Raw genomic sequence first — 26304 nt, forward strand, 5'->3', positions numbered from 1 at the left:
CTAAATAAGGGGCAGCATTGATCTGCTCAGCTAGTGGTCCAGCTTTGAAGCTACCTTGTTTAGAAGCCCTGCCAGTCTACTCAAATTACACCGGGATGTTTTCACGTTCTCAATGTGACAAATCAGAATGCACATGATTACTGGCTTGCTTGTAGCCATCATTTTTTACCATTGGATATTTGGCCCAAAGATAAGAATGCAATGGAAAAAAAAATAGGCTTGTCACACAATACCATCAGCTACCATCAACTGGAGCATTCTTCAAGCTGCTTGTACACGTTCACACTTTACTGACCATCCTGAAGATGGTCAGTAGTTTCACTATTCCTTAAACATAAATAATAGTGTCTCAGTTTCCCCAGTAGTATATTCTGGAAAATGTCATCTTTTTCAAAGTTGAAAGCCATAGTCTGGCAGCATACCAGCCCAGGTCCTTAACCAGCCACTCCCCCAAATCCATCTCTTTCCATCCCTTGTTTCTGTGCCCACACTGCATCTTTCCTCTCACTGCTGATCAGTACAGCTATTTGTAGGGAAATTACAAGGACTGAATAAAACTGAACTGATCCAGCTTTAAAGTAACTCCTAAAAGAAGTATCTGGGATATTTGGGGTGAAGGGTGTGGTGCTTAAAGGTTATTCTTCTACCTGCATTTCCTCTCAGTTCAGTTTGCAGCACAGCCTAGGAAACAGCTCTATCAGCTCAGCTGGACAGGGCAGAGCTAAAGGTTAGGCAGACTGAAAGGTACAGTTCCATTACAGAGCATTCCATTACTGCTTACTTACGTAGTACAGGCTTGAGCTAACCAACTTTTAAATTATTTTCTTTTCTTCCTTGGCTCCATCCTACACTTTTGGCCTCCATCACACTGCAAAAGACTGCAACTTTTTCCTCCACTGACTTTTTTGATGTCTTTTTTTCCCCTTTCTCCTGAAGTTGCCCTCTCCCAGTATTGCACTAGGAAAACATGAAGAACAAATTCCAGAACAGGTACGTGGACACAATTCTTTCTAGTTTTTTCAGGCTGAGCAGCACTCAGCCTGAACATGTATGCAAGACACATGCAGCCTAGTAATTTAGTGAATTAAAAAATGCATTTCTGGCCAATTAATTGAAATATTCATATTTTCATTCACTGTAGTCTCTCCCCATAAAACTGTCTCCAGCAAAAATCAAATCTACACAAAGGTCTGTGATCTACAAAACTCAGAATTACTATTTCTAGAATTATAGATGAAAAAAAAAAATTTCCAAAGACACCAGCTTTCTGTCTAAGGCAACTCTGATACTGGGTGCAAAAAAACCTCACAAGCCTGGCATCCAAATTTAGAGCTCCACACCTAGTAAAAGAGACCTTGGGTTCAAAAAGTTAGATTGTGGAAGCTTGGATTTTCCCTGTGTCATTCAGGTCTCCTCTAGACCAATTTTACTCTGGCCTTGGTGTGGAAAAGGAGGAAAAAGGCAAGAACAAGCTTTTCTCAATTAAAAGTCCATCAGAAACATCTGTAAAGATTTTGGGTTTGAGCAGTGAGTGTTTAACAATAAAAACTTTCTAGATGTTCAGAATTTTCTGTCATATGAATGTTTTTACGACTGTTTAATTCCACAGGATAGGGGAACACTTGAGTATTTACTAAACTCCTTGAGGAAGTTGAAAAAGTCTCATCTTTGTGCCTTTCAGTATAAAGCCTGCTGCTGCTGCAGATGTACTTTAAGGAAAAATAAATGGAACAACTTAATCACTTTCCTGCTTGTTTCTGCTCAGTATTAGATACACAATGTACCATACAGTATATGGGTATTGACATTCAGATGTCTTACATATGTCATTATACATGAGTAAAAAACCCCAAATATATGTTTATATATATATACAAAATTTTTCTTTCCTTTTCCATTTTTCCAGAAAAGAGCATAATAACTAAGTGAACACCTTAGAGCAGTTTAAGAGGAAACTACAAGTGACTAGGTGGTTTACTATATTCTTTTTCTATTTCCTTTTATATTATATTTCCTTTTATTGTCTGTACAAACAGCAATGATCACTGCTTTATCAGAAACTACAATTTCTTTTCAATTCATTTGGAAAAGAAAAGAAAACAAAATTGTCAAATCAAGGTGTTTGAGATAAGCAAAGCAATGAAACAAAATACATTTTTGCGATCTACATCTCGCTAAAAAATGTGACAACACATGTCCAAATAAAACACTGTTGTCCTTTTGTCAAGAGAGTATTTTTCTGAAAGACAGTCATTTCACTGAAAAGAAAATACGTATACTCAACTTACTCATTTGTACAGCAAATGCTGTAAAGGACTCTTGATTTTAAACTGGGGTTTCTGGGTACCTCTAAAATACACACAGTTCTGTGAGTGGGAAGCTAGGGGATTTGGTGAGTTTTTTGTTTGCTTATTTTACTTGTTTGTTCTGTGGAAGAAGTTAAAAAATTGGAAATACTTATTTTATTGAGGCAATAATAATAATATGTGAAGAAAAAAATACGTGTCAAAGGCATGCACCAAGTCCTATGCATCTCTGTTAAACTAGAACAATAAGAGTTTTATCTTTGCCTCAGGGAGCAAAGCTGATGATATCAGCTGCCAAACTTGCACGCCTGATCAAACTAAGCTGAGTTTGCAAGATACAAGAGGATAAGAGCATGAATGAATTCTTTGCAAAAGGCAGTCAGATATCCAGTGCTCGACTCAAATATCCAGTGCTTGACAGTAAACAGAATGAGGGAGCTGCTGGAAGTAAGGAAAGTAATTGAAAAAACCCATCCCCAGCATCTAGTAATAGCAATGGGTAATAACACATTGTTTAAACAAAATGTAGAAAGACCACACTAAAGCTCTTGAAGTGTTCTTTCAGCATTAAACATCTGAGCTTATTTCTGGGAGTCGACTGAACTACTAAGAATTACTGTGTACTCAAAAACACATTTAGCACTTGCTTAGCAGTGAATGGTGCCTCACAAATAGCTTACCGAAAAGGAGACTCACCTTGTATAAAGCAGAAATGATCTGATGCATTTTCAGTCGATGAAATACAAAGATATCGTACACGGCTGAAATGGCCAGAACGGTCACTCCTTGCTCCTTCCACAGCATGCTGCATCCTGCACACAGCCCTGCTCCCAAGATCCAGCCCCAAGTACTCGGTGAGGAACCTCTGGTAGAGCAGTGCTTCACGTAACACATGAGGGAAAGCAGAAAGAAGAGGCAGGCTCCAATATCTGCCCTCCCTACAATCCCTGCTACGGCTTCCGTGTGGATGGGATGAGATGCAAACAGCAGGCCCGCTATCAAGGTCCAGTACCCATCGCCAAAGAGAATCCTGGAGAAGTTTGTGAAAAGGCCAGTGACTGCAGCATGTAAGAGGACATTTACAAGGTGGTAGCCCCATGGGTCCATGCCCCCAACAGCATGGTTAATGCGGAAGGAAAGTGTGCAGAGAGGTCTGTAGGACTTGTGGCTCCCACTGTGAGTAAGCAGTGTCCCCCAAAAGTCATTGTAGAAGATATGGATCCACGGCGTCTCGGGTAAAAGGTCCTGGTTTGTCTTGATAGCTCGACTACAAAAGACAAATAAAAACTTGATTTTAACACTAGAAAATGGCTACAAATGAAAGGCTGTGGAAATGCAATCATACTGTACAAGAAAATAAGGCATTGCTTGAGTGCTGCTTCAAGTTTTGAATTTTAACAGGAGGTGTTAAAAAACTACGTATCTATTGACTTCCTTCTAGAGTAAAATTTCCATATAAATTGGCTTTTAAAACATTAGAAACAGACATTACACCGTTTCTGTTAAATTAAAACACCCTTCAGTGACATTCTTCTGAGCCTAACCCAGGAGTAATCAGTTAAGATTTGATGAGTTATAATTAAAATGTAAAAGAAATATGAAAATCTTGCAAACGTTATTGCTGAAACAATGGATCCTCCAGTACAGAACTAAAACCCCAACTGTACTTTTATACTGAAATTTTAATTTAGATTTTGGAATGGATTTTGCTAACATGGGTAAACAATAAATACAGAAGTTGTTAGGAGTGTGTAATTTTCTGCTTCTGGACAGGGCCTTGCATAATTGTCTTGTGCATATTTTGACTGACAACATTTTTTGCAACACCTTGCTGAAAACAGGCAGCAGAATATTTCACATATGAAAATACACTTTCTTTTTAAATTTCTTGTATTTCCAATCGAGGGAAAAAAACCATTTTTACACTGTATTAGCTTATTAACTCAAGTCTGTCAGCTTGATTAAAAAAAAAAAAAAATGCAGCAGCTTTCAGCATTTATGCTTACAACCACACTGGCTGTAAGAACTCATGCCAGCCATTAGCAGTCTCCAAGTCTAATTCGCTACTGTAAAAATCTGTCTCCTGTAGTGTTTGCACAAATCCAGAGATTTGCATTTAAATTTATGCAGTGGGAGAAGGTGTGAGACCTGCTTAGTGCAAAGAGATGACTAGAATTTAATTAGTTACTTGTATTTAAGCAATTATTTAAAGATGCATTGTTGTTACTACTCAGCTTAACTCATTTAACATTTATTTTATTAGGGTAATTAAGAATCCAGCCAGCTTGAAACTCTTCTATTCAAAAAACCAAGTAAGAGAGATGATTTTTATCTCATTCTCTCTTCAAAATCTCTATCTGCCTTACCAATAAATACACTCCTATAATTAATAATTTTTCAATTCAGACAAGGAAGGGAAAAAAGGGTGTGAAACTCAAGCCCACATTTTAAATGCATGACTAATTCATATTCCAAGGCTCCCGTCACATTCTCCATTTCCTTAGAACCTGTGAGCAAATCCCCCCCCACACCTTTTTTTTTTCTTTTTTTTGTGGTATTCATTTCAGGAATGTTGTCTTGTTCTGGGAAGAAAAACGCTCAAAACTGACATAGTGCACCACAGAATCTCCATGCAAATACTCCAAATACCACACAGCTCAGCATTTCCATTGTCCAGAGCATCCTGCTGTAATGCTTTCAGACACGCTTCCTCTCAGCATGTCCTTTTGTCTCTGAGCCCATAGAGGTTATAGAGAGGTCAGCTTAAATCCTTTAAAGATCTAATGATGCTTTTTAGAATATTTTAAAATTTTCATTTTGACTTCTGCTTATGCAGTGGATCAGGTTGCCTGTATTTGTTTTCCCAACCCCACACACATTTTTCTCATTTTAAGCGAGTCACAAAAGAACACTGGAGGAAAACAAGATCGTTGTTTCCACATTATTTATCTTGTCCTTCTGTGTTGTCCTTTCTTGAAACCTAATTCCTCTGGTTGTGATTTCCATTTGTAGCATAACTCTCAGAACCGCTATCAGAAGCCTAGGAATTTGGAAAAAATAATGCAGGTGTCAGGCAAGAAAGAGTCCTTTCTCTGAGAAAAACATAATATATTAGATGACAGGCTCCCAAGGGCTAAGAATGACTATCAGATGTCAGGATTTAGAGTTGAAACCCTGAACTGCAAAAGTGTTTGTTCTTGGGAAAACAATAAAAAAGTAAGTGGCAACAACATTGCCAGCACAACCACTCTCCTCCGAGGCAAAGCATTCTTCCACAAAGAGCCCAGACAGTTCCCAGGTTGTTCCCAGGAAATGGTAGCTTTTAGTACTTATTTTCCTTCTCTCTAAGGTGATAGTTTTCATGCAGCAGACACTCATACCGAACTCATTCCCACCAAAAGTAAACTGTTTGTATCATAAAGAAACCTAGTATACATTCCAAGGGCATTAATTCAGTCAAATCTGAATCTTATTCACAGTTTTAGCAACAAATTTCATGCATCCTTGATCCTTTTCCATTTAGACCTGTCCCTATTAAAAATTAAAACAAAGAAACATACAACAAAAAAAGCCCTACACACAACAAATAATCAAAAGGAAGCCCTGAAGATACAGTATTGATCAAAATGTATTTGGGTACAGATTTCAGCAGGCAGTTCAATAACTCTCCTAGTTTCTTGCACATGCAAATGCAACAGATTCTAGTACCTGCCCATCTGCATGAAGAATACAGAAGCTGACAGTTCCACCTTACTCAGTGTTTAGTCACATCAAATGCTGTATTTTCTACAGATCAAAATTTTAAATTAAGTTAGAATTTGTTTCTGTATGGTTTCCATATGGTTCCAAGGGCATTAATGAGCCTTGACAGCCTGACCCCCTTTCCGAGGTTCCCACACCCTGCCCACAGTCCCAGGACCTCATGTCAGTTCTCCAAAGCTTTTCCCAGTGCTGCCCAGGATCCCATGTGAGCCTCCCAAGGCCATCAGCCCCTGCCCAAGGGACACCTCAGCAGGGCCAGTCTTCAGCTCCCCAGGCCCTGCCCTGACATGGGTCTTGCTGAGCTGAACCTGTATCTCAGCCTGTCCTTGTCCCCAGGGAAGTGCCCAATGCCCAGGGCTTGGGCTGCCCTGGCTCCTGGCTGGGGCAAGGCACTGCTTTTTCTCTAGTTACTGAATCACCAAGCCATTTACCCTGCTTGGTCTCCAGTTCCAGCAGAAATTTTGAAACCAACACCTCCTCACACTCTGAAAGCAGTGCCAGCTTCCCTCCAGTAAAGCCTCCTGTGATAGCAGCCACCCTCACTCTCTGCAGATAGAAAATTATATTAATTGCTGGCTCTGGAAGAGACTCTGGGAAAAAGGAAATTACAAAATGCTGTATTAGCCTTGCTTCCAGCTTCACTTACAGTTTACCTTGAGGTTATGTCCTGCAAATTAGTCCAATTTTGCTAATGGGCATAAGAGAAGAAACTCATCATTCTCCACCAGAGCTGCAAACTCTGCTCTTGCTAAAAGGCAGCAGGTCACCTGAAAAAGTCTTTTCTCAAAATTCCAACACAAGTGGCATTTTACTTCCAAGCAGCCTCTGAACAGGGTTGCACACTCAGGCAGGGAATTTGCTTTCTTCAATTTGCAATGCCTGCCCATTTCACACATCCCAGGAGAATGGGCCATCTTATTCAGTATCCAGCAAATGGACATGCTGGGGGCAGGGGGAAGGAAAGGAATAAGATTCAGGTATCAGTTCTTCAGAAACAGAAAGCTGAAGAAAGACAAAAAAATTGTAAAGACAAAATCATCATTTCTAATCCACTTGAAACAATGCTTCTGCTTCCTGCCATAAATCACATATTTGCCACAGGTCAGTACACACCTTGAGCAGGACTCACTGAGTTTTTATTCATCAAACCTAAAAATGCCAGAGATACATTCACACGTGCACATATACATGCATATGCACATAAAAAAAGTTCCAGATGTTTTCAAAATTATATATGTCCTAAACTTCTGTGCTGGTGTTAAACTGATCCAGGTGTTAACACTAGGGTAAAAAAACAGATGTGACATTCTAAAGTGATTTAACAAGTTAAGCCTTATATCCAGCTCAATATTGCTAATGGTCCCCATATGCTGAAAATTACCATCAGCATTTGAAGTAGACAACATATTTTAAAGGAAAAGGAAAATTCCCAACTGTGCATGCAGGAAGCCATTGACCAGAAATCTCTCACATAAAATAGATAGTCAGTGATGGACTGGCAACATTGAACATGGAGGTTCATCGTCGTTTTTCCTCAGTAATTTTTAAACAGTATTAATTTAGTGTTTTTTTTCTTGAATAGCAATGGGAAAATGCTCTAGGGTATTTTTAGAGTGGATAATAATGAGACATCCTGAGGATGCTTTCAGGACTATATGTTATTTATATAGACAACAAGACTGAAAACACAGCCAAGAGCCTACTTGATGAGTACAAACAGCTTCACATCCCCAAAACATACAGCAGCTAAGGAAATCCTCCAGACTACTTGCAGGTTGTTAGGCAGGTGGTGGTCAGAAAGCAGGGAAGTAGAGCTTGTCATACTTGCCTGCAGACTGCTCTATATATACATATACACACACACATTGTCTGTATTGACAGGATGAAGCAAAAGTCAGAAAACACTACTTAATATGCAGACATGTCTTAAGAAAGTAATAACCTTAAGGACATGAAAACACATTCATCTAAATGTTTAATTATAGACGTTAGGGAACTATTTGACATTCTGGTAGAATTCTGGTGACAATTATGTCTGACACGCTGCATATTAAAGTTCATCTTTCTCAGTTGCTAAAGTGGAATTTACCTTCAAATCCCACAGGTAGTAAAGTTTACCCATGCCACTTCACACACACACACACAAAAACAAAAAAACAAAAAAACAAAAAAAAAAAAACCACCACAAACAAGAACAACAAAAGAACACCATCCCCTAAAAAAACAGTACCCAAAAATAAAACCCCAAACCACAAACCTCTATAGTGTATATCAACTAGGGACACCTGCAGGAGACCAAAACCCATGCATCCTCTGAGTTTCAAGTTGAAGCTTTTGATTTGTTGCAAGAAAATTTATTCTAAGGAAAATCTAATTAATCAGGTGTTTGCAGAAAGGAAATACTTGGCAACAACTAGTAAAGTGACATAGAGGATCCTGAGGTTCTAGCTGGCTCAGAGAATGGGTCTGTACATACAGATTGATGGAAACACCTAGGATGAAGTCCTATTTTAAACTAATTAAAGGAAAACATAACATCACAAAAGGGAAATTAGCTACCTAGAACTCTGTATCTAGTTTACATCTGACAGTAACATGGTCCTTTTCTAATTGTATAGAAAGAGCTGAACTCAGAGTTCAAACACTGAGGACAACATATAGTTTTAAAATAGTTTTCCTAATGTAATTATTAGTGAAAGCTATTAACTCTATACAGAGTTAGTACAGGACCCCTGGAAAATATGATAATATTAACATATGATAATATTAATTCTGTATTTTGGACTATGAAAGTAATCCTACAGCCAACTTCAGTTTAGTACCAGAACAAACAGGAGCTACAAGTAGCAGGTCTGTAAATAGTGTTTTACTTGTAAAACTTTATTGGATGAGACTTTCCTGAATTAGATATAAACAGAGTGGAAAGATGGATGAGTAAGACAACTGTAACTATACCCTTAGATGACTGCAACTACTGCCAAAAACAAAGAAACAAAACTACTAAAGAAAAAAAAACAGTAAAATCACAAGGAAAAACAGTAAGAACACAAAGGTTATATTCTTATACACAGTATAAAGACACACAAACTTTTAAAGATTTTTCTGTACTGCACTATGTCTTTTAAAGAAATTGATCTTTTAAAATAAGCAATAACATGTCCCTTGTTTATTTCCATCAATGACTTTATCTGCTGTGGTTTGACTTTGTCTGCCAGTGACTGGCTATGATCCAGCAGCCCATCAGCTGCACATTTCTGGACTTCATAATTTTGCAACTTAAGACACAGGATGTTATTCAAAAGAAGGAAGTGGTGGCAATGCTTACATATAACACTGAATGCTATTAGGAATTGCTTTAACTACAGTGAAGCATGCTGCATCTATGGATTTTCTTATTGACCAAGAGAGCTTTGAAATCTTTATGTAACTAGAAGTTCAAAACATTTGGGTTACATGAAGGTCGAGACGGCCTTAAATTTTTTTTTTCCACCCAGAACATAAATATTTTAAAACCGAACTGTAAAGGTTTTGAACTCCTTCTCCATTGTATAAGCCATTCCATTTTTATGTATATCCTCCTATGGGGAAAGAATATGGCCTTAATATTAACCCTAAATGCACCTCACTCCCCTCAGTTTAAGATTTAGCCTGACATAACAAACACTAAAAGATGGACTATGTGAAATTTGAAATCCTAATTAATTCCAACTGCCTGGTATTATTTTATTTGATTATTCATGCACAGATTAAAGAAAAAACCACAATGGAGGGAAATTAAAGAAGTAATTAATACTTTCATACGCTGAACAATGGACACCATCAGAGTCCTCTTAAGAGGAAGTTGATAAAAACATAAGGAGAAGAACAGCTCCTGTCTTTGCCTCTGTTCCCTGAGTTTCTTCACCACAGCATGGACCATAGGTCTGTGAAAAGATCTTTCATTCCTACATCAGAAATGCTTCCTGCTATTCTCACAGCTACTTTATAAGCTAGCTTCACTCCCAAGTACACCCTGCAACACAAAATTTCTAATTGTGTTCTTCTGAAACTTCAAGATATTTTGCTTTTACCTGATAAATATTCTTTCAAACATACATCTGAAGTTGTTCTTTAAAACATTCTTCTGTGCCAAACAACTGCCTGGCAATAATTCACAATTTGTTTATTTTATATATGTATGTCATGTCAGCTTCTGAAGCATGGTTAGAATTCATAGCTAGAACCCCAACTGCCTTTTCAAATCTATTTTAGATTATAAAAGTGGGCCCAGCAGTCCTTATTGGATTTACTGTTCTGCACTACAATATGGCACTACATTTTTTCTCTTCCCCACTTCCCACTCAAAAAATTAAACATAAATAATTTTTGCCACTTATGACAGTAAAAAGATATTTAAAGGCTTGAGATTTCAGCAATTAGAGTAAAAATGTTGATTTTCTTACCCAAATTAAGAGTATGAATATCAAAGTACTTTTTTGACAGGTCACTTCTGAATACACAGAAAGCCTTTCCAAGACACACACATTTTAAGCCATTATCTGAAAATAGAGACACACATACTGCAGCAGTATAAAAAAGAGTTTATCAGTCATAGAACAGTCCCATGACTATTCACTTCTCTGGTTTTTTTTCAGTATGTGGCAGACTATGGAGAAAATTAAGTTAAGCAATTTAACTTCAGAAAAACTATTTTTTTTCCACATTTAATCTATTTTTGTTAGCGCCTTTCCAGGAAGTTTGAGGAGATTGTACAGAATTATGCCCTAAGCCCATGACTCTTAGGCACTCTAAATTTAAAGATTGAAAGAATTTTTAGGTTCTGATTTTGATTTTTATTTTTAGGAAAGCATTGAAGAGAATAACCAGGAACACGTTCCCATACAAATACAGAAATAATAAGTTAGGAAAAACCACCGAACCACAACACAACATAGAGACACTCTCCTTTTCTTACTTTTTGAAGGGGACAAAGGATAAAGAAATGCTACAGGGTTTTAGTGTGTAAATTTCCTTCTTCAAGTCTTTTATTTTAGCAGTAAAACAACCCTTCACTAACAAGAGCTGATCTAAACTTAGTTTTACTGGTTTACCCAAAAACTATTATTTGAAATCTAATCAGTGAAAACAATTTTGTCCATGCATATCCACAGAGGTCAATTTAACCTTCACGCTGTCTTTAGAACTCATATTGAAGAAATATCCATATTGGTGGAGAGGGGGAAAAAACCCAATCACAAAAAACCCAGCTATCCCTCGTCATGTTCATGTTATTCACTGTAAGACTCAAGTGATTCAGAGAACAGTCAGACCCACCTTGGCTTAAATTATCCACAGAATTGCAAGTCCAGACTGTGCCACACTAAAAGTATCAGACACATGCTCGCTCAAAATTATCACATCACCAAGAAGACTCCTCTTCCCTCCCTCTAGCCCCACCACAAGATACATAAATGCATAAAACTAAAGTTCTGACACACATCAATTGTACACCCTGTATCACTTTTCCTACCCAATGGGTATCATGTTAGCAAATTATCGGGGTGGGTTGTTTGGGCTTGGGGTTTTTTTTAATAATACTATACAGAATAAGCATTTTTCCATTTTGGTTACGTCTGTTTCGGTCTCTTGCAAATATTGATGCTGAACTGAACCTTTAAAAGACTATTTTTTATGGCAAGAAAATAGAACTCTTGCATTTTTTTTCTTGCAGTATCATCCATTTTTAGTATAACAGCCCTCACAAGCTACCCAACTATGTACATAAAAGGTTGCCCACAAATATATTAGCACACTATAAAAGGTACTGTTTTTAGAGAGCAACTTCTGCTTAGAATCTTTTTTTCTTGAAATCAGTCTAAGAAACCAAACAGACACCACTTGTCTTTCAAGTCACTACTGTCTTCCTAGTCTAGTCTATCAACTTGCCTGATATGCAGGCAATGATGATTGTAGTCATAATCCCATTTCAAAGGCAGATATTAAATAATAATGAGGGCAAGGGAATGCCCCCTGAGGATTACCAAAATTTATTCTGTGTCAGCTACGAAGTCCAACTATACTATCATGAACCACAAGATGTACTGCCATTTCAGTAAAATGGGCTTGAGGTAACACAAAAAAAAAAGCAAGTTTAACTTGATGGAAAAAGCAGCAAGAAATGCTAACATATAGTTGAGGCTTACATTTCTCTGTGATGATAGTTTACTCACCAGTGAATCAACCAAAATACTTCAAGTACCTTCTTAGAGGATTCCAAATTAAAAAAAAAATGCAGTACTTTTCCTTCCCAGATGCCTATTAATTAAAATTCCTACATAATATAGAGAGGGCCTAAAATCTGGCTAGAAAGCATTTGTGATGGAGTTAGACTTTACCTGCAGCCTTTGCCACACACGTCAGACAAATTCCTGTAAGCGCTTTTATAATTTTATATTTTTAGCAGGGAAAAAAGGAACTTGCCACAGACTTATGTCAAAACCAATTTCTATGAAAACCAAATTCTCACAAAAAAGTAAAACAACCCAGATAATTAAAACCAATATTTGTTCATGGGAAGATGTGTAACAACTTCTAGTGAATAGAGAGACTGTTCAGCAAAATCCTGAAACAGGCTCCCCAGGAAAGTGGTGAAGTCACCATCCATGGAAGTACTAAATAAATAAGTAGACATGGTGGCACTCTGTGGAAAGGTTTAGTAGGCATGGTGCTATTTCGCCAAAGGTTGAACTTGATGATCTTGGAGATCTTTTTAAACCTTCATGATTCTATGAATGAGCTACATTTTTTCTACTCTTCAACATCTTTACAGAGGGCACTGTGGGATGCCCTTCAAAAATGTACTTTAACAGAGCAGATGGCACCTGCACATTTTGAAAGTGTGAATCCTACTGAAAAAGGCTGAAATTACTTTTACTGATTTGTTTCACCTTTGTGCCTCAATAGTTTATAGAGATGCAGAGATTCACAAGAGTAAAACAAGTTTTGTGGCATGCCATAGCAATTGTGAAACACTAGAAATTGAAACCATAGCAGGGTTTAAAATCAATTTTAATATGTCTGAATTGCTTGGTTAGAGCACCCAGCTAGCAGGCAACAGTCTGGGAGTGACATCAAGACAACTAATCACAGTTATTTTGGAATAAAAGTGTTCTTTACAGTTACCATTATATGCAAGTTTGTATCAAGCATACTCACGAGGATTTTACTAGATGCAGTCAAAGATTGAGGTAAAAAAGCAGGAAATGACAAATTAGTTGAAATATGTTATCAGAACACACAGGATTTCTGCTATATTAGCTTTAGTTCACATTGGTATTGGAATAACCTGCACTTTATGTCACTGAAACCAGTAGGTTTTACAATCAACTGCAATTGGCATAAGCTTTTATAGCCTTTCTGTACATTTTTAAACTTACAAGCAAAAAACAAAACAACCAAACCCCATTCCTTTCTATGTTTTAGAACAGCTCTCAGGAGGCAGGCAGTTAGCAGAAAGGATCTCAGACAGCAATTCAGGTAAACTGAAGCCATTACCTGAATCACAAAATTGATCAACCTTTCTTGACAATAAAACTAGAGCTAAGTCAAGCTGAACTACAAAAGCAGGGAGCTTTGAACTGAAACATCCCAGATTTTCAAGTCTCTCCAGTTCTATGCTAGCCAAGCACTTGCACTCTTCTCCACTAGTGATTCTGTGCTTTAGGGTGTTTTTTTCCTCCAAGCAGCTTTATGTCACCTGCCATTCTATAAATGGAGGTCTGAAGATTTTCTGGAAGATCAAAACAATATTTAACTGCTAGGCTTAACTACCCACTCTTAACATTAAAGTACAACCACTCCTGACTGCAGCACAACAGAGGACTGCACTTTTTCCTGGCAGATGCGGGAAACCCAAGTGCCACAAAACATTATGATATTTCATAACACTGGCCTGTAGACAATGACAGCTCTAAGTTCTGCCTAGAGAGACCCACAGAGGAAAGCTGATCACACACAAAGGTCTATGAAAGCTTTAAAAAATAAGTGATTTGCTTCTTTCAGTAGTCTTCATTTAAAAAAAAAAAAAAAAGTTCCATGAGACTAAAATTCATGCAGCATCACAACAGAAATTGTACGTTATCTTTCAAAATCCCAGCAAAGAACAAAGAACAGTAATAATTTTGCTCCTCTAGCCAGAGCAGGAAGAGTGCTTGAGATCACAATAAACAGAAATTTCAAACATGGGGGGAAAACCACAGGTAGATTAAGAGAAAAAATGTAACTCAGTGCAATGAAGCTGACCCAAACGAATCAGGTTGCCTTGGAAGGTCAGTTGGCACTTTCAGATTTCAAAAAGAAAAAAAATGTTCATGCATTTGTTGACAAGGCAAACATATTCTCTTCAAGTATCTTCAATCCATATGTGGAAAGACAAGAAATGCAGAATTTCACCTTGGAGAGAAGTAGCTTCAAATTCACATGTCTGAGCTTGAAATGAGATTCTTTTCTGCTAGAGCATGAAGACATACGACATGATATATAATGCTGTATGATATTATATGATATATGATGATACATAAAACACATGCTTTATGTACCATTTAAGAAAGAGCAATGGTCCATTTGAATCTTTACATAAACTAAGCAAATACTATTTCCTACAAAGCTAGGGGAAGATTACCTCTTCAGAGTTCAGGAGCCCTATATGCTGTCTTCCCTAGCACTGTAAGCCACTGAAAGTTTAATGAAGAAAATTTTAGTTTGCTAGGCCATATAAAACGCCAGGATGTATTATTTCTGCATAATAAAATCAACCTAGAATAGTATAGGAATAAGCAGTTTCTGCTCTACCAGACATGCTTCTCTTTCTGGGGCTCTGCATTGATCTTGCTGCAAATAATCAGGAATTTGAGATTTATTTCTTACCACGGGAAATTAGTTGTTTGGAATAATACAGTGCTGTGTATGCATCATAAATTTCCCAAGTTCCTCACATGCTGAGGTACACAGAAGGAAACTGAGAAATTAATTATGACATAGCCAATAAATAATTACAGCTATGCAACCCATTTGTACCATCCACTAAGACAAAGTGGCAGCAAAGGCCTCTGAAAGTTTCAGTGTAGGCTGCCATGTTCTTTTAAGGAAATCTGAAGAAATACTGAGACAGCAGGATATTGCTATCTAACTATTTTAGAAATTACCTGGATGATGAACATAATCAGCCATAAGCACCTTATTCAAATCAACTTCATTGCCCCTTATAGTTCCTTCTTCATCTTAGTCTTTTAGGACAAAAGCATGTAGAAATTCTTGTGGAACAGAGGTAGCTTCTGGCTCAGAAGAGGCACTAGGAGTCCATAGGAAAGCCAAAAGCTCACCATCACATTTTCAATCTCACTGGAAGTTCCACCCCTGCAGCAGTCTAACAGGGAACTGCTGAATATGAGCCTTATTTCACTTATTTCAATTAAGACATTCAACTTAAATCCCTACCTTACAGTGAATGCTTAACATCAACTTCTAAGAAAGATAAAGCAGTCTTTCTAGAGACAAAAGCAGCTGTTAATTTAATATTGCAGGGCAACAAAACAGGTGAAAGTTTTTAATTAAACAGCCCTTCTGTAGGGTGACATCCTGCAATTTTATGAATAAATCAAGCTAGGTGACTCATTTCGAGTAAGTCTGAAAATAATAAAATTGGTTTCAATGACCTCAGAGATACATATGCTTATTTGTGGTTATGGCCCCAGGCAACCCTGAAATCAGTCATTCCATTAAGTCAGAAGCATGGCACAAAGCCAAGCTCCTGTAAGAGTTAAAGGTCTTGCACATACTTTCTTTGTATATTTATTTGAATAGAATGGTGACTTTGGGTTTTGGGCCACCCATCACTTATAGACCTTCCATAACATTTAAAGGAGCTGAATCAACTGAATCTTAGCATATACTAGTCATGCTCGGGACACTAGCACTTTAAACATGATGGAAAATAACTGAAAATTGAAGCAACAGGGAAAAACATCACAACAGAGTTTATCTGGAGATATTTAATGTATATATTCCTCTATAGATGAGTCCAGGCAACATTTTGGGGATGGTTTAATTGCAATAGTAGAATAAAGAACCTAAATGCCCTTACACAGCCAAAAGAAATACACAAACACAAAAATCAAGAAATAATGGTGATAATTACCACAAAACAAAGGAAGTAATTCAGACCACCATACTGGGTTTTTTGGGGGTCTTTTGGGTTTGTTTTTTTGTTGTTTGGGTTTTGGGGTTTTTTAATAAATACAATAAACTCTTTTTTTTCCTTTCTTCTCCCAAGTCACAAAAAGAAGCTGCAAGAGCTAACTCATATTATCAGGACCACCACAATGATGTGAGGAAATCAAAAACAAATTAATATTTGAACATTCACAAATAACAGTAGTCTTAGGGTCACCCTGCTAACTGAGGAAACATGCGATCATTTTCTCATTCTGGGCTCCAGAGCCCCCAAGGTAATAATGAATTACTTTTTCATTCAAACATTTTGGTAATTTTCAATTAAGGGAGTTTTCATAGTACAAGAAAACATTAGAATATCTTATTTTACCCTTTACAGCTGAGGTCTGTCAAATAAGAGAAACTCACAAGGAAAAAAGCTACACAAAATGATGAGCGGGAAGAAAGATGCCTCAAACTTGCTATCACACATAACAAAAGCTATACTTACTGCTCTGTTTTCTTGATGGTGATACTGCTATCTAAAATAAAAAGTACCTCTCAAAGACAACAAGTGCCATATCGACCCAAATAAAGAGAATGAAGTTTTTAGTACTTCCTAACAGCAGTCATCTTTATCCATTCTAAAATACATGCCCCGTGTCTATACTTCAAATTGTAAAGAGAAGTCATCTAACAAAAGAAAGCAGCAGGAAAAATGTACAAACTAGGACAAAATTGTGAGGATTTTTTTCTTTGAACAGGTACCATAATAAAGGTTGGCAGGTACCAATTCCAGCAGTACCAGTTCCAGCCAGGTCAACTACTACTTTGAACAGTGTGCAATAAATTATACAAGGGTGATGTAAACAGCAGTTCCTCAGTTACAGTGTCAGATAGTTCAGTGCCTGCATCTGAAGTTTCAATTGGACTTCTGCATGACTTCTTACTAAATGCAAGGAAGGGATTCAGTGCAACTTTCAGTAACAGTAACTACCAATTAATAAAATAAAATAATAATAATAATAATTATTATTATTATTATAGCAACTTTTTTTCAAGTGCTCCTTTCTTTATGGCCTTAAAGAGAGAGAGAAGTATTGCCACAAACAGCAGACACTCTGAGTTCCTGAAACTCCACCTTTCCTGGCATCCAAAAGGCTGCTACAAAAAGGTAATAGTTGTTCCACACTGAATTCCACACAGTTCTAAGATCAAATGGATTAACTCAGGAAAGTTGTTAATTAAACACAAGCTAAAGACAATGCACCTAACCAGTTAGCATTTTTGATGTGAAAGACTGCATCTGACTTAATGCTGAAAACCAAAACAGGATAGAAACATATGCAAATGTTTAGGTTGCATAGATAAATCAATGTTTTGATAGCCAGCTCAGCTTAATTGTTCAAAAGGGAAGAAAACAAAAATACAAACCTGCAGTAGGGTATTCACCACGTAAGGCAGAGTTGGTAAGTACTGATTCTTGTAGCACACCTGCAGTGTATTATGTTCTCTTCATCAAAATAGCACAAAAAAGTAGTTTGCAGATACCTCACTCTGATATGACACCCCACTGGGCTTCCTTCCCACCAGGTATGTTTTGCCTTTGTGGAATTAACTTAAAGCCAGGAACAACAATCCACCTTTCCTCTCAGCATTTATTACATGGCTTCTTACTCTGTGAAGGACGCTGATGTCTCTTAGATACGTTTTTGTAATTTTTCAGAACTTAAATAGATGCTGTGTAATTGCTTTTAAACGGAAGTTTCATGGTGATGTTTTTTTAAGCTCAACTGATTAGAGCTTGTTTAATGGATCTTGAAGAAAATATATTATCCACCTTAATAAGAATTTATGCAAATCACTGCCACTAGCTTTTACAGAAAACCTTTTCAATTAATTATAATTAGGCTTTTTAGTTGTAGGTTTCTGGGGTTTTTGCTACTAGAAAATTATAAGCATGGATTGTTGGAGGTTTTTTTCAATTATAGGAAATAAAACTTCATTGGTGGGATGTAAAAATTCCAATACAAATGAACTTGTAAGTGCAGAGCCCTTTTCACCTCTGCCATTCAGATCAGGTCTAAATATGTACCCCCAGGTATCTGTGACTGGAAAGAAGACAAAGCAAATTCCTCTCTGGTGTTGATATAGAAAAATTACTCCTTGGCTTCAGGAGAATGATTTTATAAGAAAAATAAATAAAATTATTCAAATAAATAAAGTAGTCAAATATTGTCATGTCTCCCCCCATCACTTCTGAAACCCTTACAAATACACAAAGATCTCTCTCTAAATATAATATTGTAAAAGTATTTTTGGGAACATATTTCAAGGCCATTTCAGTGCCTTGGCACTAATTTAAAAAAAAACCCTTGCTTAAGTGGATAACTGTTTTTTGAATATAGCCAGTATTTTAGAAATTCTCCAGTAGAGAACCTGCAACAACTCAGAAACACACACTAACCATCAATAACATTTGAACCTTTTTTACAGGTACAGATTTCCAGTGAGGAAGACAGAAAGCTTCACAGTGTAGAATTGTAGACTTTATTACGATTAAGAAGCTCCTCATAAAAAAGTGAAATCCTTATTGCATTGCAACTGATTTCCTAAATCCAGGTGCTTTTAGCTCTTCTGAATGGAGAGCTACTGAGCACCACTTTGGTTCTCATTTTATCAGCTGAGGAAAGGGAGGGAAAGTGGCAGAAGATTTGTGTTACAAATCTTTCCAGTGGAGCATCTTATTTTTAGAGAACAGCACACATGAGATGAGTCTTGAGTGCTCCCATGAGGCTGGAGTAGGGCAAAATCCTGGCACTGCTTCATTCCACCCTCTTTCTTGAGCAGTGAAATAGCATCCCTGACAACAGAAATAATCACTCAAACTTCATCCACTCTCTTTATCAAACTCATGATTAATCTGAGTGAAGGAAAGACAATATGGGAAGCAACTGCAAGGCTTTTAGATAGAACTAGAATTCAGAGAAGCCAGTTTCTGTCTGCTTCTATTTCTCTCTTGAAGTCATTGCTTTCAGTCCTAAAACACCAGTGTTAAAAGCAGTCTAACTCTGTTCTCTGTTCTTTTCATTCTTCAGGTTTTCCCATGCTGGGGAACATGAGACAGTAGGGACAGAATTAGGCAAAAAAAAAAAAAAAGACTGCCTTAAGCAATCCATGCCCTATAAACTTACAGCTACTCATCAATGACAATTCTCTTCATGACCCTTTCATGCCCCTTTTTCAAGTCTTCAGGCATGGCATGTTTTCTGCTACAAAATGGAAGTTCTAATCCACACTGATGGCTGCAATCATAGCTCCCATTCATAAAACAGAAGAACTGCACATAGTTCATCCCTCATCTGTCACAATTCTTTAATTCTATGTCATTTAACCAGAAATTAAAGAGTACTTGCTCTTGAAAAAGTACTTGCACTGTGAAAAAGACTGACAGGTTCTACGTTTATAGCCTTCCAATCCAGATCAATGTGCTCACAAAAAGAAGTTACCTACCTCCAGCTGTTAGTTCTACAAAATCAACCAAGATTCTGCAAATCAAACTGTTCCCCTTTGAAGCCTATATGGCCTTTGATTTAGGACTAAAAGTTTGGTGGACTAATTACAACTGCATTGACATTTATATAATGAAGTGTTAAACATCCCAGATCACAAGACATGCATAGGAGAACATCTACTGTGCTCAAAACAGGAACACTGAAAATTAATGTACAGCACAATCAGTTCGAGTTGAACATAAAAACAAGAGTAAAGCTTTGGAGGAGCAAACAGATTCATTAGAAATTTAAAGGCAAAGCAGAATATTAAGTAGCCACATAAACAAGGTGAAAGCATTCTATGCTTCTAATTTGCAGACAGAATTTGGTAGCTGAAACTTCATTAGCAATTCTCTAGGTGATGTGTGAACCAGTTCAGCCTCCCTGTACCTGCTCTGCAGGGCCAGTAGTAGTAAAACTGACATAATAGGTAGAATCATAAAGACAGAGAACACCACTTCTCAACAGCTTCAATAAAGCTGATGTGGTTTATTTTTAAGCAGCCACTTGGCCCTTTTGAAAGTGTGGTTATGGTCAGATGACAGAAACCACTTTTTGAACTTCAAAATTCACTGCCAAAGGGATATTATGATGCAAAATTACATCTCCTTGTTTTGTCATTAACACTGCCTAAGCTGCCAACTTCTTTCTAAGAGTTTCTAAATCAGATCTTTTTTTACAGAAAAGTAACTTGCTGGGGATTACTTCTTTTTTAATCCAAACAACTAAAATATTCACCAGTTTTCTAGATCAAATTTCCATGCAGATGTGGCACTCAGGGATATGATTTAGTGGTGGTCTTGGTCATGGACTCCAAGTAATTCCATAACTTCTAGGAAAAGATACAATAACTTAAAGCCACTAAAAATAGTGTTCAGGAGACAAGTCCAAATGATTAGGTATCTGTAAGCTCTTCAGCTCGGTGGGTAAAGTGGTTAGTATAAATAAAAACTCAGGCATTCCAAGACAAATATTCCTGTAAATAATTATTTCTACATGACTGATGCATTATTGACTCATTTTCCTTTTGTAAGACTTATCCGGTCAAACAAAGATAATCTAAAAGATGAAAATCATAGCAGCAGCAGGAATCAAACATTCAGTAAATTTTCTTCTTGTAAGTATGCTTTCATGCACAAAAACATTCAATCCTATAATAGCAAACTGGCTTTACACACTGTAATTTCAAAAACTATGATTTCAGAGCATCAAGTATTTTTTTGCCATAAGACTTCAGACTTATTCTGCTCTGACCACATCTTTTAACATTTCTTCAGTTCTACATAAGATTAGAAGACATTTCCCTCTCCTCCAGCATTTTTTCTTCCTTGTCTTCTATACTCTCCCATTTCCATTTATGAATGTAGGATTACTAAACCACATTGGGGGAAAAATGTTACACAATACATAATACAATTACTCCCCCATGCTAAGGAAATGAAATTTCACTACCAATTCATAAATTGTCCAAATATATGATGGTCCTTGTCAGATACAAAAACTCTATCCAATAAATATTTGGGACTTATATTCCCCCTAAATCACTTCCTTTTAAATGCCACAATATCTAAAAATTCATCAATTAACAGGAAATATTTTTTTTTCCTTGTTGATAGTTGGACTGAGTGCTACAGGTTCTTCCCTCTCTGTCAAGCATTAATTTAAAATGCAGCAATCAGTCTTGTGAACTTAAACACTCTAGTAAGCAAGTGATCAAAATTTCAAACAATCTGCCTTTTTGGATTATGCTACTTCTTAATAGTCTGGCTAAAAAAAAATGTCTTCTTGGCAAGTTCTACAATCTTGCTCCTAAAAGCAGGTCAGAAAACATTTACATCTGACTGTGAGCTGTTGTGAATACACACCCTCTCATTTTCCCCAATTACATCAACAGATTTATCATCAAGCACATTGTCGTTTTATGGTTTTTTTACGTACATATAAACTTCACACCTTAGAATGTCCCTCTCTAGGCACCACAAACACAATAAATGCCCTTATGCAGAAAGCAGTCAGCATAATTTAGAGGGGAGGAAGCAAAGAAACATGAGATTGTTTCTTGCCTACTACTGTCCCATTATACCCAGGAGAGCTAAGAGTCTTAAAAGCAAGCACAGTCATCTACTGTTCTTTATGAACAGAAGTTAGAGTTAGCAAATTACATTAAACTAAATAAATCAGGTTTTTAATTTATAACATCTTTCTTCAATCATTTTTTTTATAGCCTTGTGGGGACATTCTCAATTCTGCTGATGGGTATTTATACACCAAGTTTCTCACCTAGAGTACAGTACAGTTAATTAATGTTAGTATAGCACTTCAAAAGTGTAAAATGCTACATAAATACTACAGGCATCCAGTTAATAAGAACAGCTCAGTTAAATCCCATTCACCATACTGAATATAAGCATTTTATATTTTTAAAGTTCACATACTCTCTATAAAAAGCCTGACAAATACATTAGCAGACACTGACAAGCACACTAAAAGCACAGACAGCTTCAACTTGTTTCTGTAATCAATTTTGAATGAAGTCAACTCAGAGTAGTCACTTCACAGCAATAGGAAGCCCCCACAAAATCACAGTTCCCAAACGAATGGGCAAGGAATTAGTGCCTTTCTGGCTGCTGTAACCCAGAAAGTCATAGAGGACAATGAGACTGCTCTAGCTACTGTGAACTTTGAATCATGTTGTAGAGATCAACATTTATTAGCTGAGTAACAAGATGAAGCTAAGTATCTTCATTACCTGAAAAATTCACTGCAGTAGAAAAATAAGTTCCCTTAACAGTTCCATGATATCTTCTCCTTCCTCCCCACCAGCAGTTTCTGACAATAATATGATGCTGATTAGTTTGCAGCTGTGCTGTAAAAATGTCCGGGTTTCACAGTATCAAGGGCTATCTGAAATAAACACACATGCTATAGTATCTACCTGCTATATACAGCCTTCATAACCATTACCAATGCGAGAAATAGATTCCTTTATCTACCCAAGGAATCAAATCAAGAAGAATATTTATCAACCTTGCATTAGACTGTACAGTTGGAGAAAAACATCCCTTTTGGATAGCATTGCCAATTCCTCAACAGAAGAAATGATTCTGCAAGAAAGAACCAACGTTTTTATACACTGTGTCCCATCTTATTGTTGGTCATCATCCACCTGGCTATGCTTCCCAACTGAGTGGTTAAACATTCCAATACACCTTATTAAAAAAAAAAAAATTAACCCTCTAACAGCAGAATTTATTCTATTCCAATATTAAACAGTCTCTCATTGTCATGGTTTACCATAACTGGCAATTCAACTAAAATTTGCATGGGCTACTAAAACCAGGTGAACTCACCCAAGGATAAGTATACAAATGTAACTACTTCAAATCATAGAATATTCTGAGTGGAAAGAGACTCACTAGGATTACTGAGTCCAGCTCCTGGCCCTGCACAACACAACCCCAAAAATTACACCATGCTCCTGAGAGCACTGTCCAAGTGTTTCTTGAACTCTGTCAGGCTTGGTGCTGTGCCCACCTCCCTGGAGACCACCTTTCAGTGCTTGACTAAGCCCTTGGGGAAAGAAACTTTTCGCAACATCAGGACTGAAGCTCTCTTGACAAAGCTTTGTGTCATTCCCTCAGGTCCTTTCACCACAGGTCAGGTCACCACAGAGAAGGGAATCTGCAGACCACAATAAGGTCTCCTCCCCAGTCTCCTCTTCTCCAGGCTGAATAAACCAAGTGACCTCAGCTGCTCCTCACACAACTTCCCCACTAGACCCTTCACCATTCCTGTGACCCGCCTTCGGATGCTCTCTAATAACTTTATATTCTTCTTATGGTGTGGTGCCCAAAACTGCACACAGAACCCGAGGTGAGCCCCTGCAACTGAAACAAGAAATGAAATATTTCTATTAATACTTGGGGAAACAAAAACGACTGAAAATGTTAAAATTGTTCTCCGTAGGCATACAGAGGTATTACTGATCTTTTCCATCATGCCTCCAGCAAAGAGATCAGCAAATGCACTGTAAGTCTGTGCAGAAACATACCTAAATTTAAACTTCTCATAGCTGTATAATTAACAAGCTGATCTGAAGCTACACTAAAGAATTCACATTTTCAAATCCATATCAAAAATAAAAATACCATACTTTGAATACACACTCACAAAATCAGTAGGAATTCAGCTCAATTCTCTTTGCTACTACTTCCAGATAACACAAAGAGGGCCTTCTATATTCTGCAGAAGTAAATACACTTCAGAGTTCAAATATCTGGTACTTCAACAGCAGTGTCAAAGTTTGATGCAACATGAACAAGAAATGGGTTCCTGGCATTCACATTTCACTTAAATCTCTAGTTCCAGATGCTTGGCTTCAACACTAACATTAAAGAGTCATGACTTCATCTCAGAACATCATTTCTGTTCTTAAGACTTTAGTAGCAACTTTCACCACCAGTGAGTTTTATATTCATAGAAGGCAATAGCAGTCGGTCAGACATTTGTTTAGGGGCCCATACCTGAAAAGACACCTAAACACATGCTGGCTCCTGCCATCACCACTCAGAGAAGCCATGCACACTGCTTCCTACTACCACCATGCTGTTTATCCACCTGATTTCTGCAGCCTAAATTTGTCCACCACATCTGACAGCACCGATTTTATTGGCACCTCCGAGTCTCCAAGGTCTTCTCATATTTATGTACAAATCACAGTCTGCCAGAAAGAACACTACTAACTACAGCCAGGATAGAGGGCCAAAAATGGCAAATATCAGCACTGAATATAACTTGTTTCATTTTCAGAGTAAGAGTGTTCCCTTTAGAAAAAGATTCATTGATTGCTAATCTAAGAAATTGGAGAATATAGAGTAATTATCATAGTCAAATAGCGATTAGACCACTCCTAGAATACTACAGCTAGAATACTCCCCCCAATACTACATTACACTACTTTTCACTGTCATTCCAAATGAAAATAAAATACTTGAAAAACTGAATATATAAAACCCCAAAAGCTAGTTGTTCTGTCATAAAGCTTTTCTGTTACTATGCTAAAAATAAATTCACTTTACAATGTTGATTTTAAAAATCTCTACAGAGTCCCTGCCTTTTCATGCACTTTTTTTTTTTAATTGAAATTGATTGAACAATGCTACTATCCTGATAGTAGCAATGGTATAGCGCACTTGTCCCAGGCTTTTTGAAAGACCTGCCCCAAAGAGCCAAGTCAAAAATCTTCAGACACATTTATTGAAGCAGTTTATCTATCCCTCAGTCAATTTTTATTTCACTCTCAGTTTCCTTTTAAAAATATCAACAACAGGCATAGAATAAACCAGCAAGTAACCGCAGGAGATATACAAAACCCCTGAATTACAAACAGAAAAATGTAAGCAACACTTAATCACACAACAGTATAGTAATGCTTCCTTTCTCTAAGTCTGCAGATCTTCAGGACTCTCGAATGCAAGAATGAAAACCAAAGACCAAAAATATAATAATTACATTAACAACATATGAAAAAAAATACCATGATTCTTTAAAACATCTAATTAGGATTCTGCCTAGGGGCAGAATTGCTCACTTGGAGTCAGATTTTATTAATTAAGGTTCTGTCACGAACAGTAAAACTATTTAATTTGTTGCCAGTTCACTCCTTAAATAATATGTGCTGTACATTTTGTTAGGGAGATTTGTAATAATGCTGTCCCTTAACAACAGCTGATTGCTGCAGTTTCTGGTCACAGTGAGCCATCTAGAAGAGGAGGAAATGATATCTCCATGTCCCAAAGACCAACATGAACCTCCCAGCCTCAAGGAGCTTTTGTATCTGGCTTTGCCAAACCTATGACCTCTGTGGTCTAATGAAAACACTCCTCAGAGTCCTGGTACCCATCATTACCATTTGCCATGTTCACATCAAACAAAGGGGATGCAGCTCTAGGCTTGGTAGTGAACATAACTCATATTGCCAGAATTTTAATGCCCAATGAAGTCATTGAAATACACAGAGAAATTCTTTAAGATGTAAATTTAAAAAAAGTCTTGACCCATAATCACTTCTCTGTAGAAGAGCAATTAAAAAATTATTTACTGTGCTGCAATGATGAGCGCTGAAAAGACTGTGAGGAGCTCAAATGCTACAATGACATAGGATGGAGAACTCAGCTTCAAATGCACAAAGTGAGGACAGAACAAGCACTAACTTGCTTGACAAATGAAAATAATTACAAATAGTCCTTCCTTTTTCCTTCATGTATTTTCGTTGGAAGACATTAGTTTGATGGAATGCAGAGGGATTGCATCAATAAGGGGAAAAGTACAAGTAATACTGCTAAGACATTACACGTTTTCCTCCTGTTGAATAGAAAAATAGCTGCTCAGTGTTTGGGCTTCCACTCAAGCTATGCACAGAAGGTACTCATCCCTGTAGAGGATTCCATTTGGGAATCTTCTTTATTCTGTTGTGGATGGAAAGGAATAAAATG

At 37.2% G+C, this 26304-nt stretch overlaps 1 protein-coding gene across 3 annotated transcripts in view; it reads right to left on the reverse strand.

Annotated features, from left to right (window-relative positions):
- Positions 1 to 26304, reverse strand: part of TMTC2 (transmembrane O-mannosyltransferase targeting cadherins 2) — a 246289-nt gene that overhangs the window by 138282 nt on the left and 81703 nt on the right. For 2 of the 3 annotated variants that reach the window (XM_059846844.1, XM_059846843.1), the window contains exon 2: positions 3003 to 3573. The exons of the other annotated variant lie outside the window; for it this stretch is intronic. In XM_059846844.1, the coding sequence (XP_059702827.1) occupies positions 3003 to 3573 (571 nt within the window). The remainder of the gene's footprint in view (positions 1 to 3002; positions 3574 to 26304) is intronic. 3 annotated transcript variants of the gene reach the window in all.

The sequence above is a fragment of the Haemorhous mexicanus genome, chromosome 5 (assembly GCF_027477595.1).
Source record: "Haemorhous mexicanus isolate bHaeMex1 chromosome 5, bHaeMex1.pri, whole genome shotgun sequence".
NCBI classification, from domain to species: Eukaryota; Metazoa; Chordata; class Aves; order Passeriformes; family Fringillidae; genus Haemorhous; species Haemorhous mexicanus.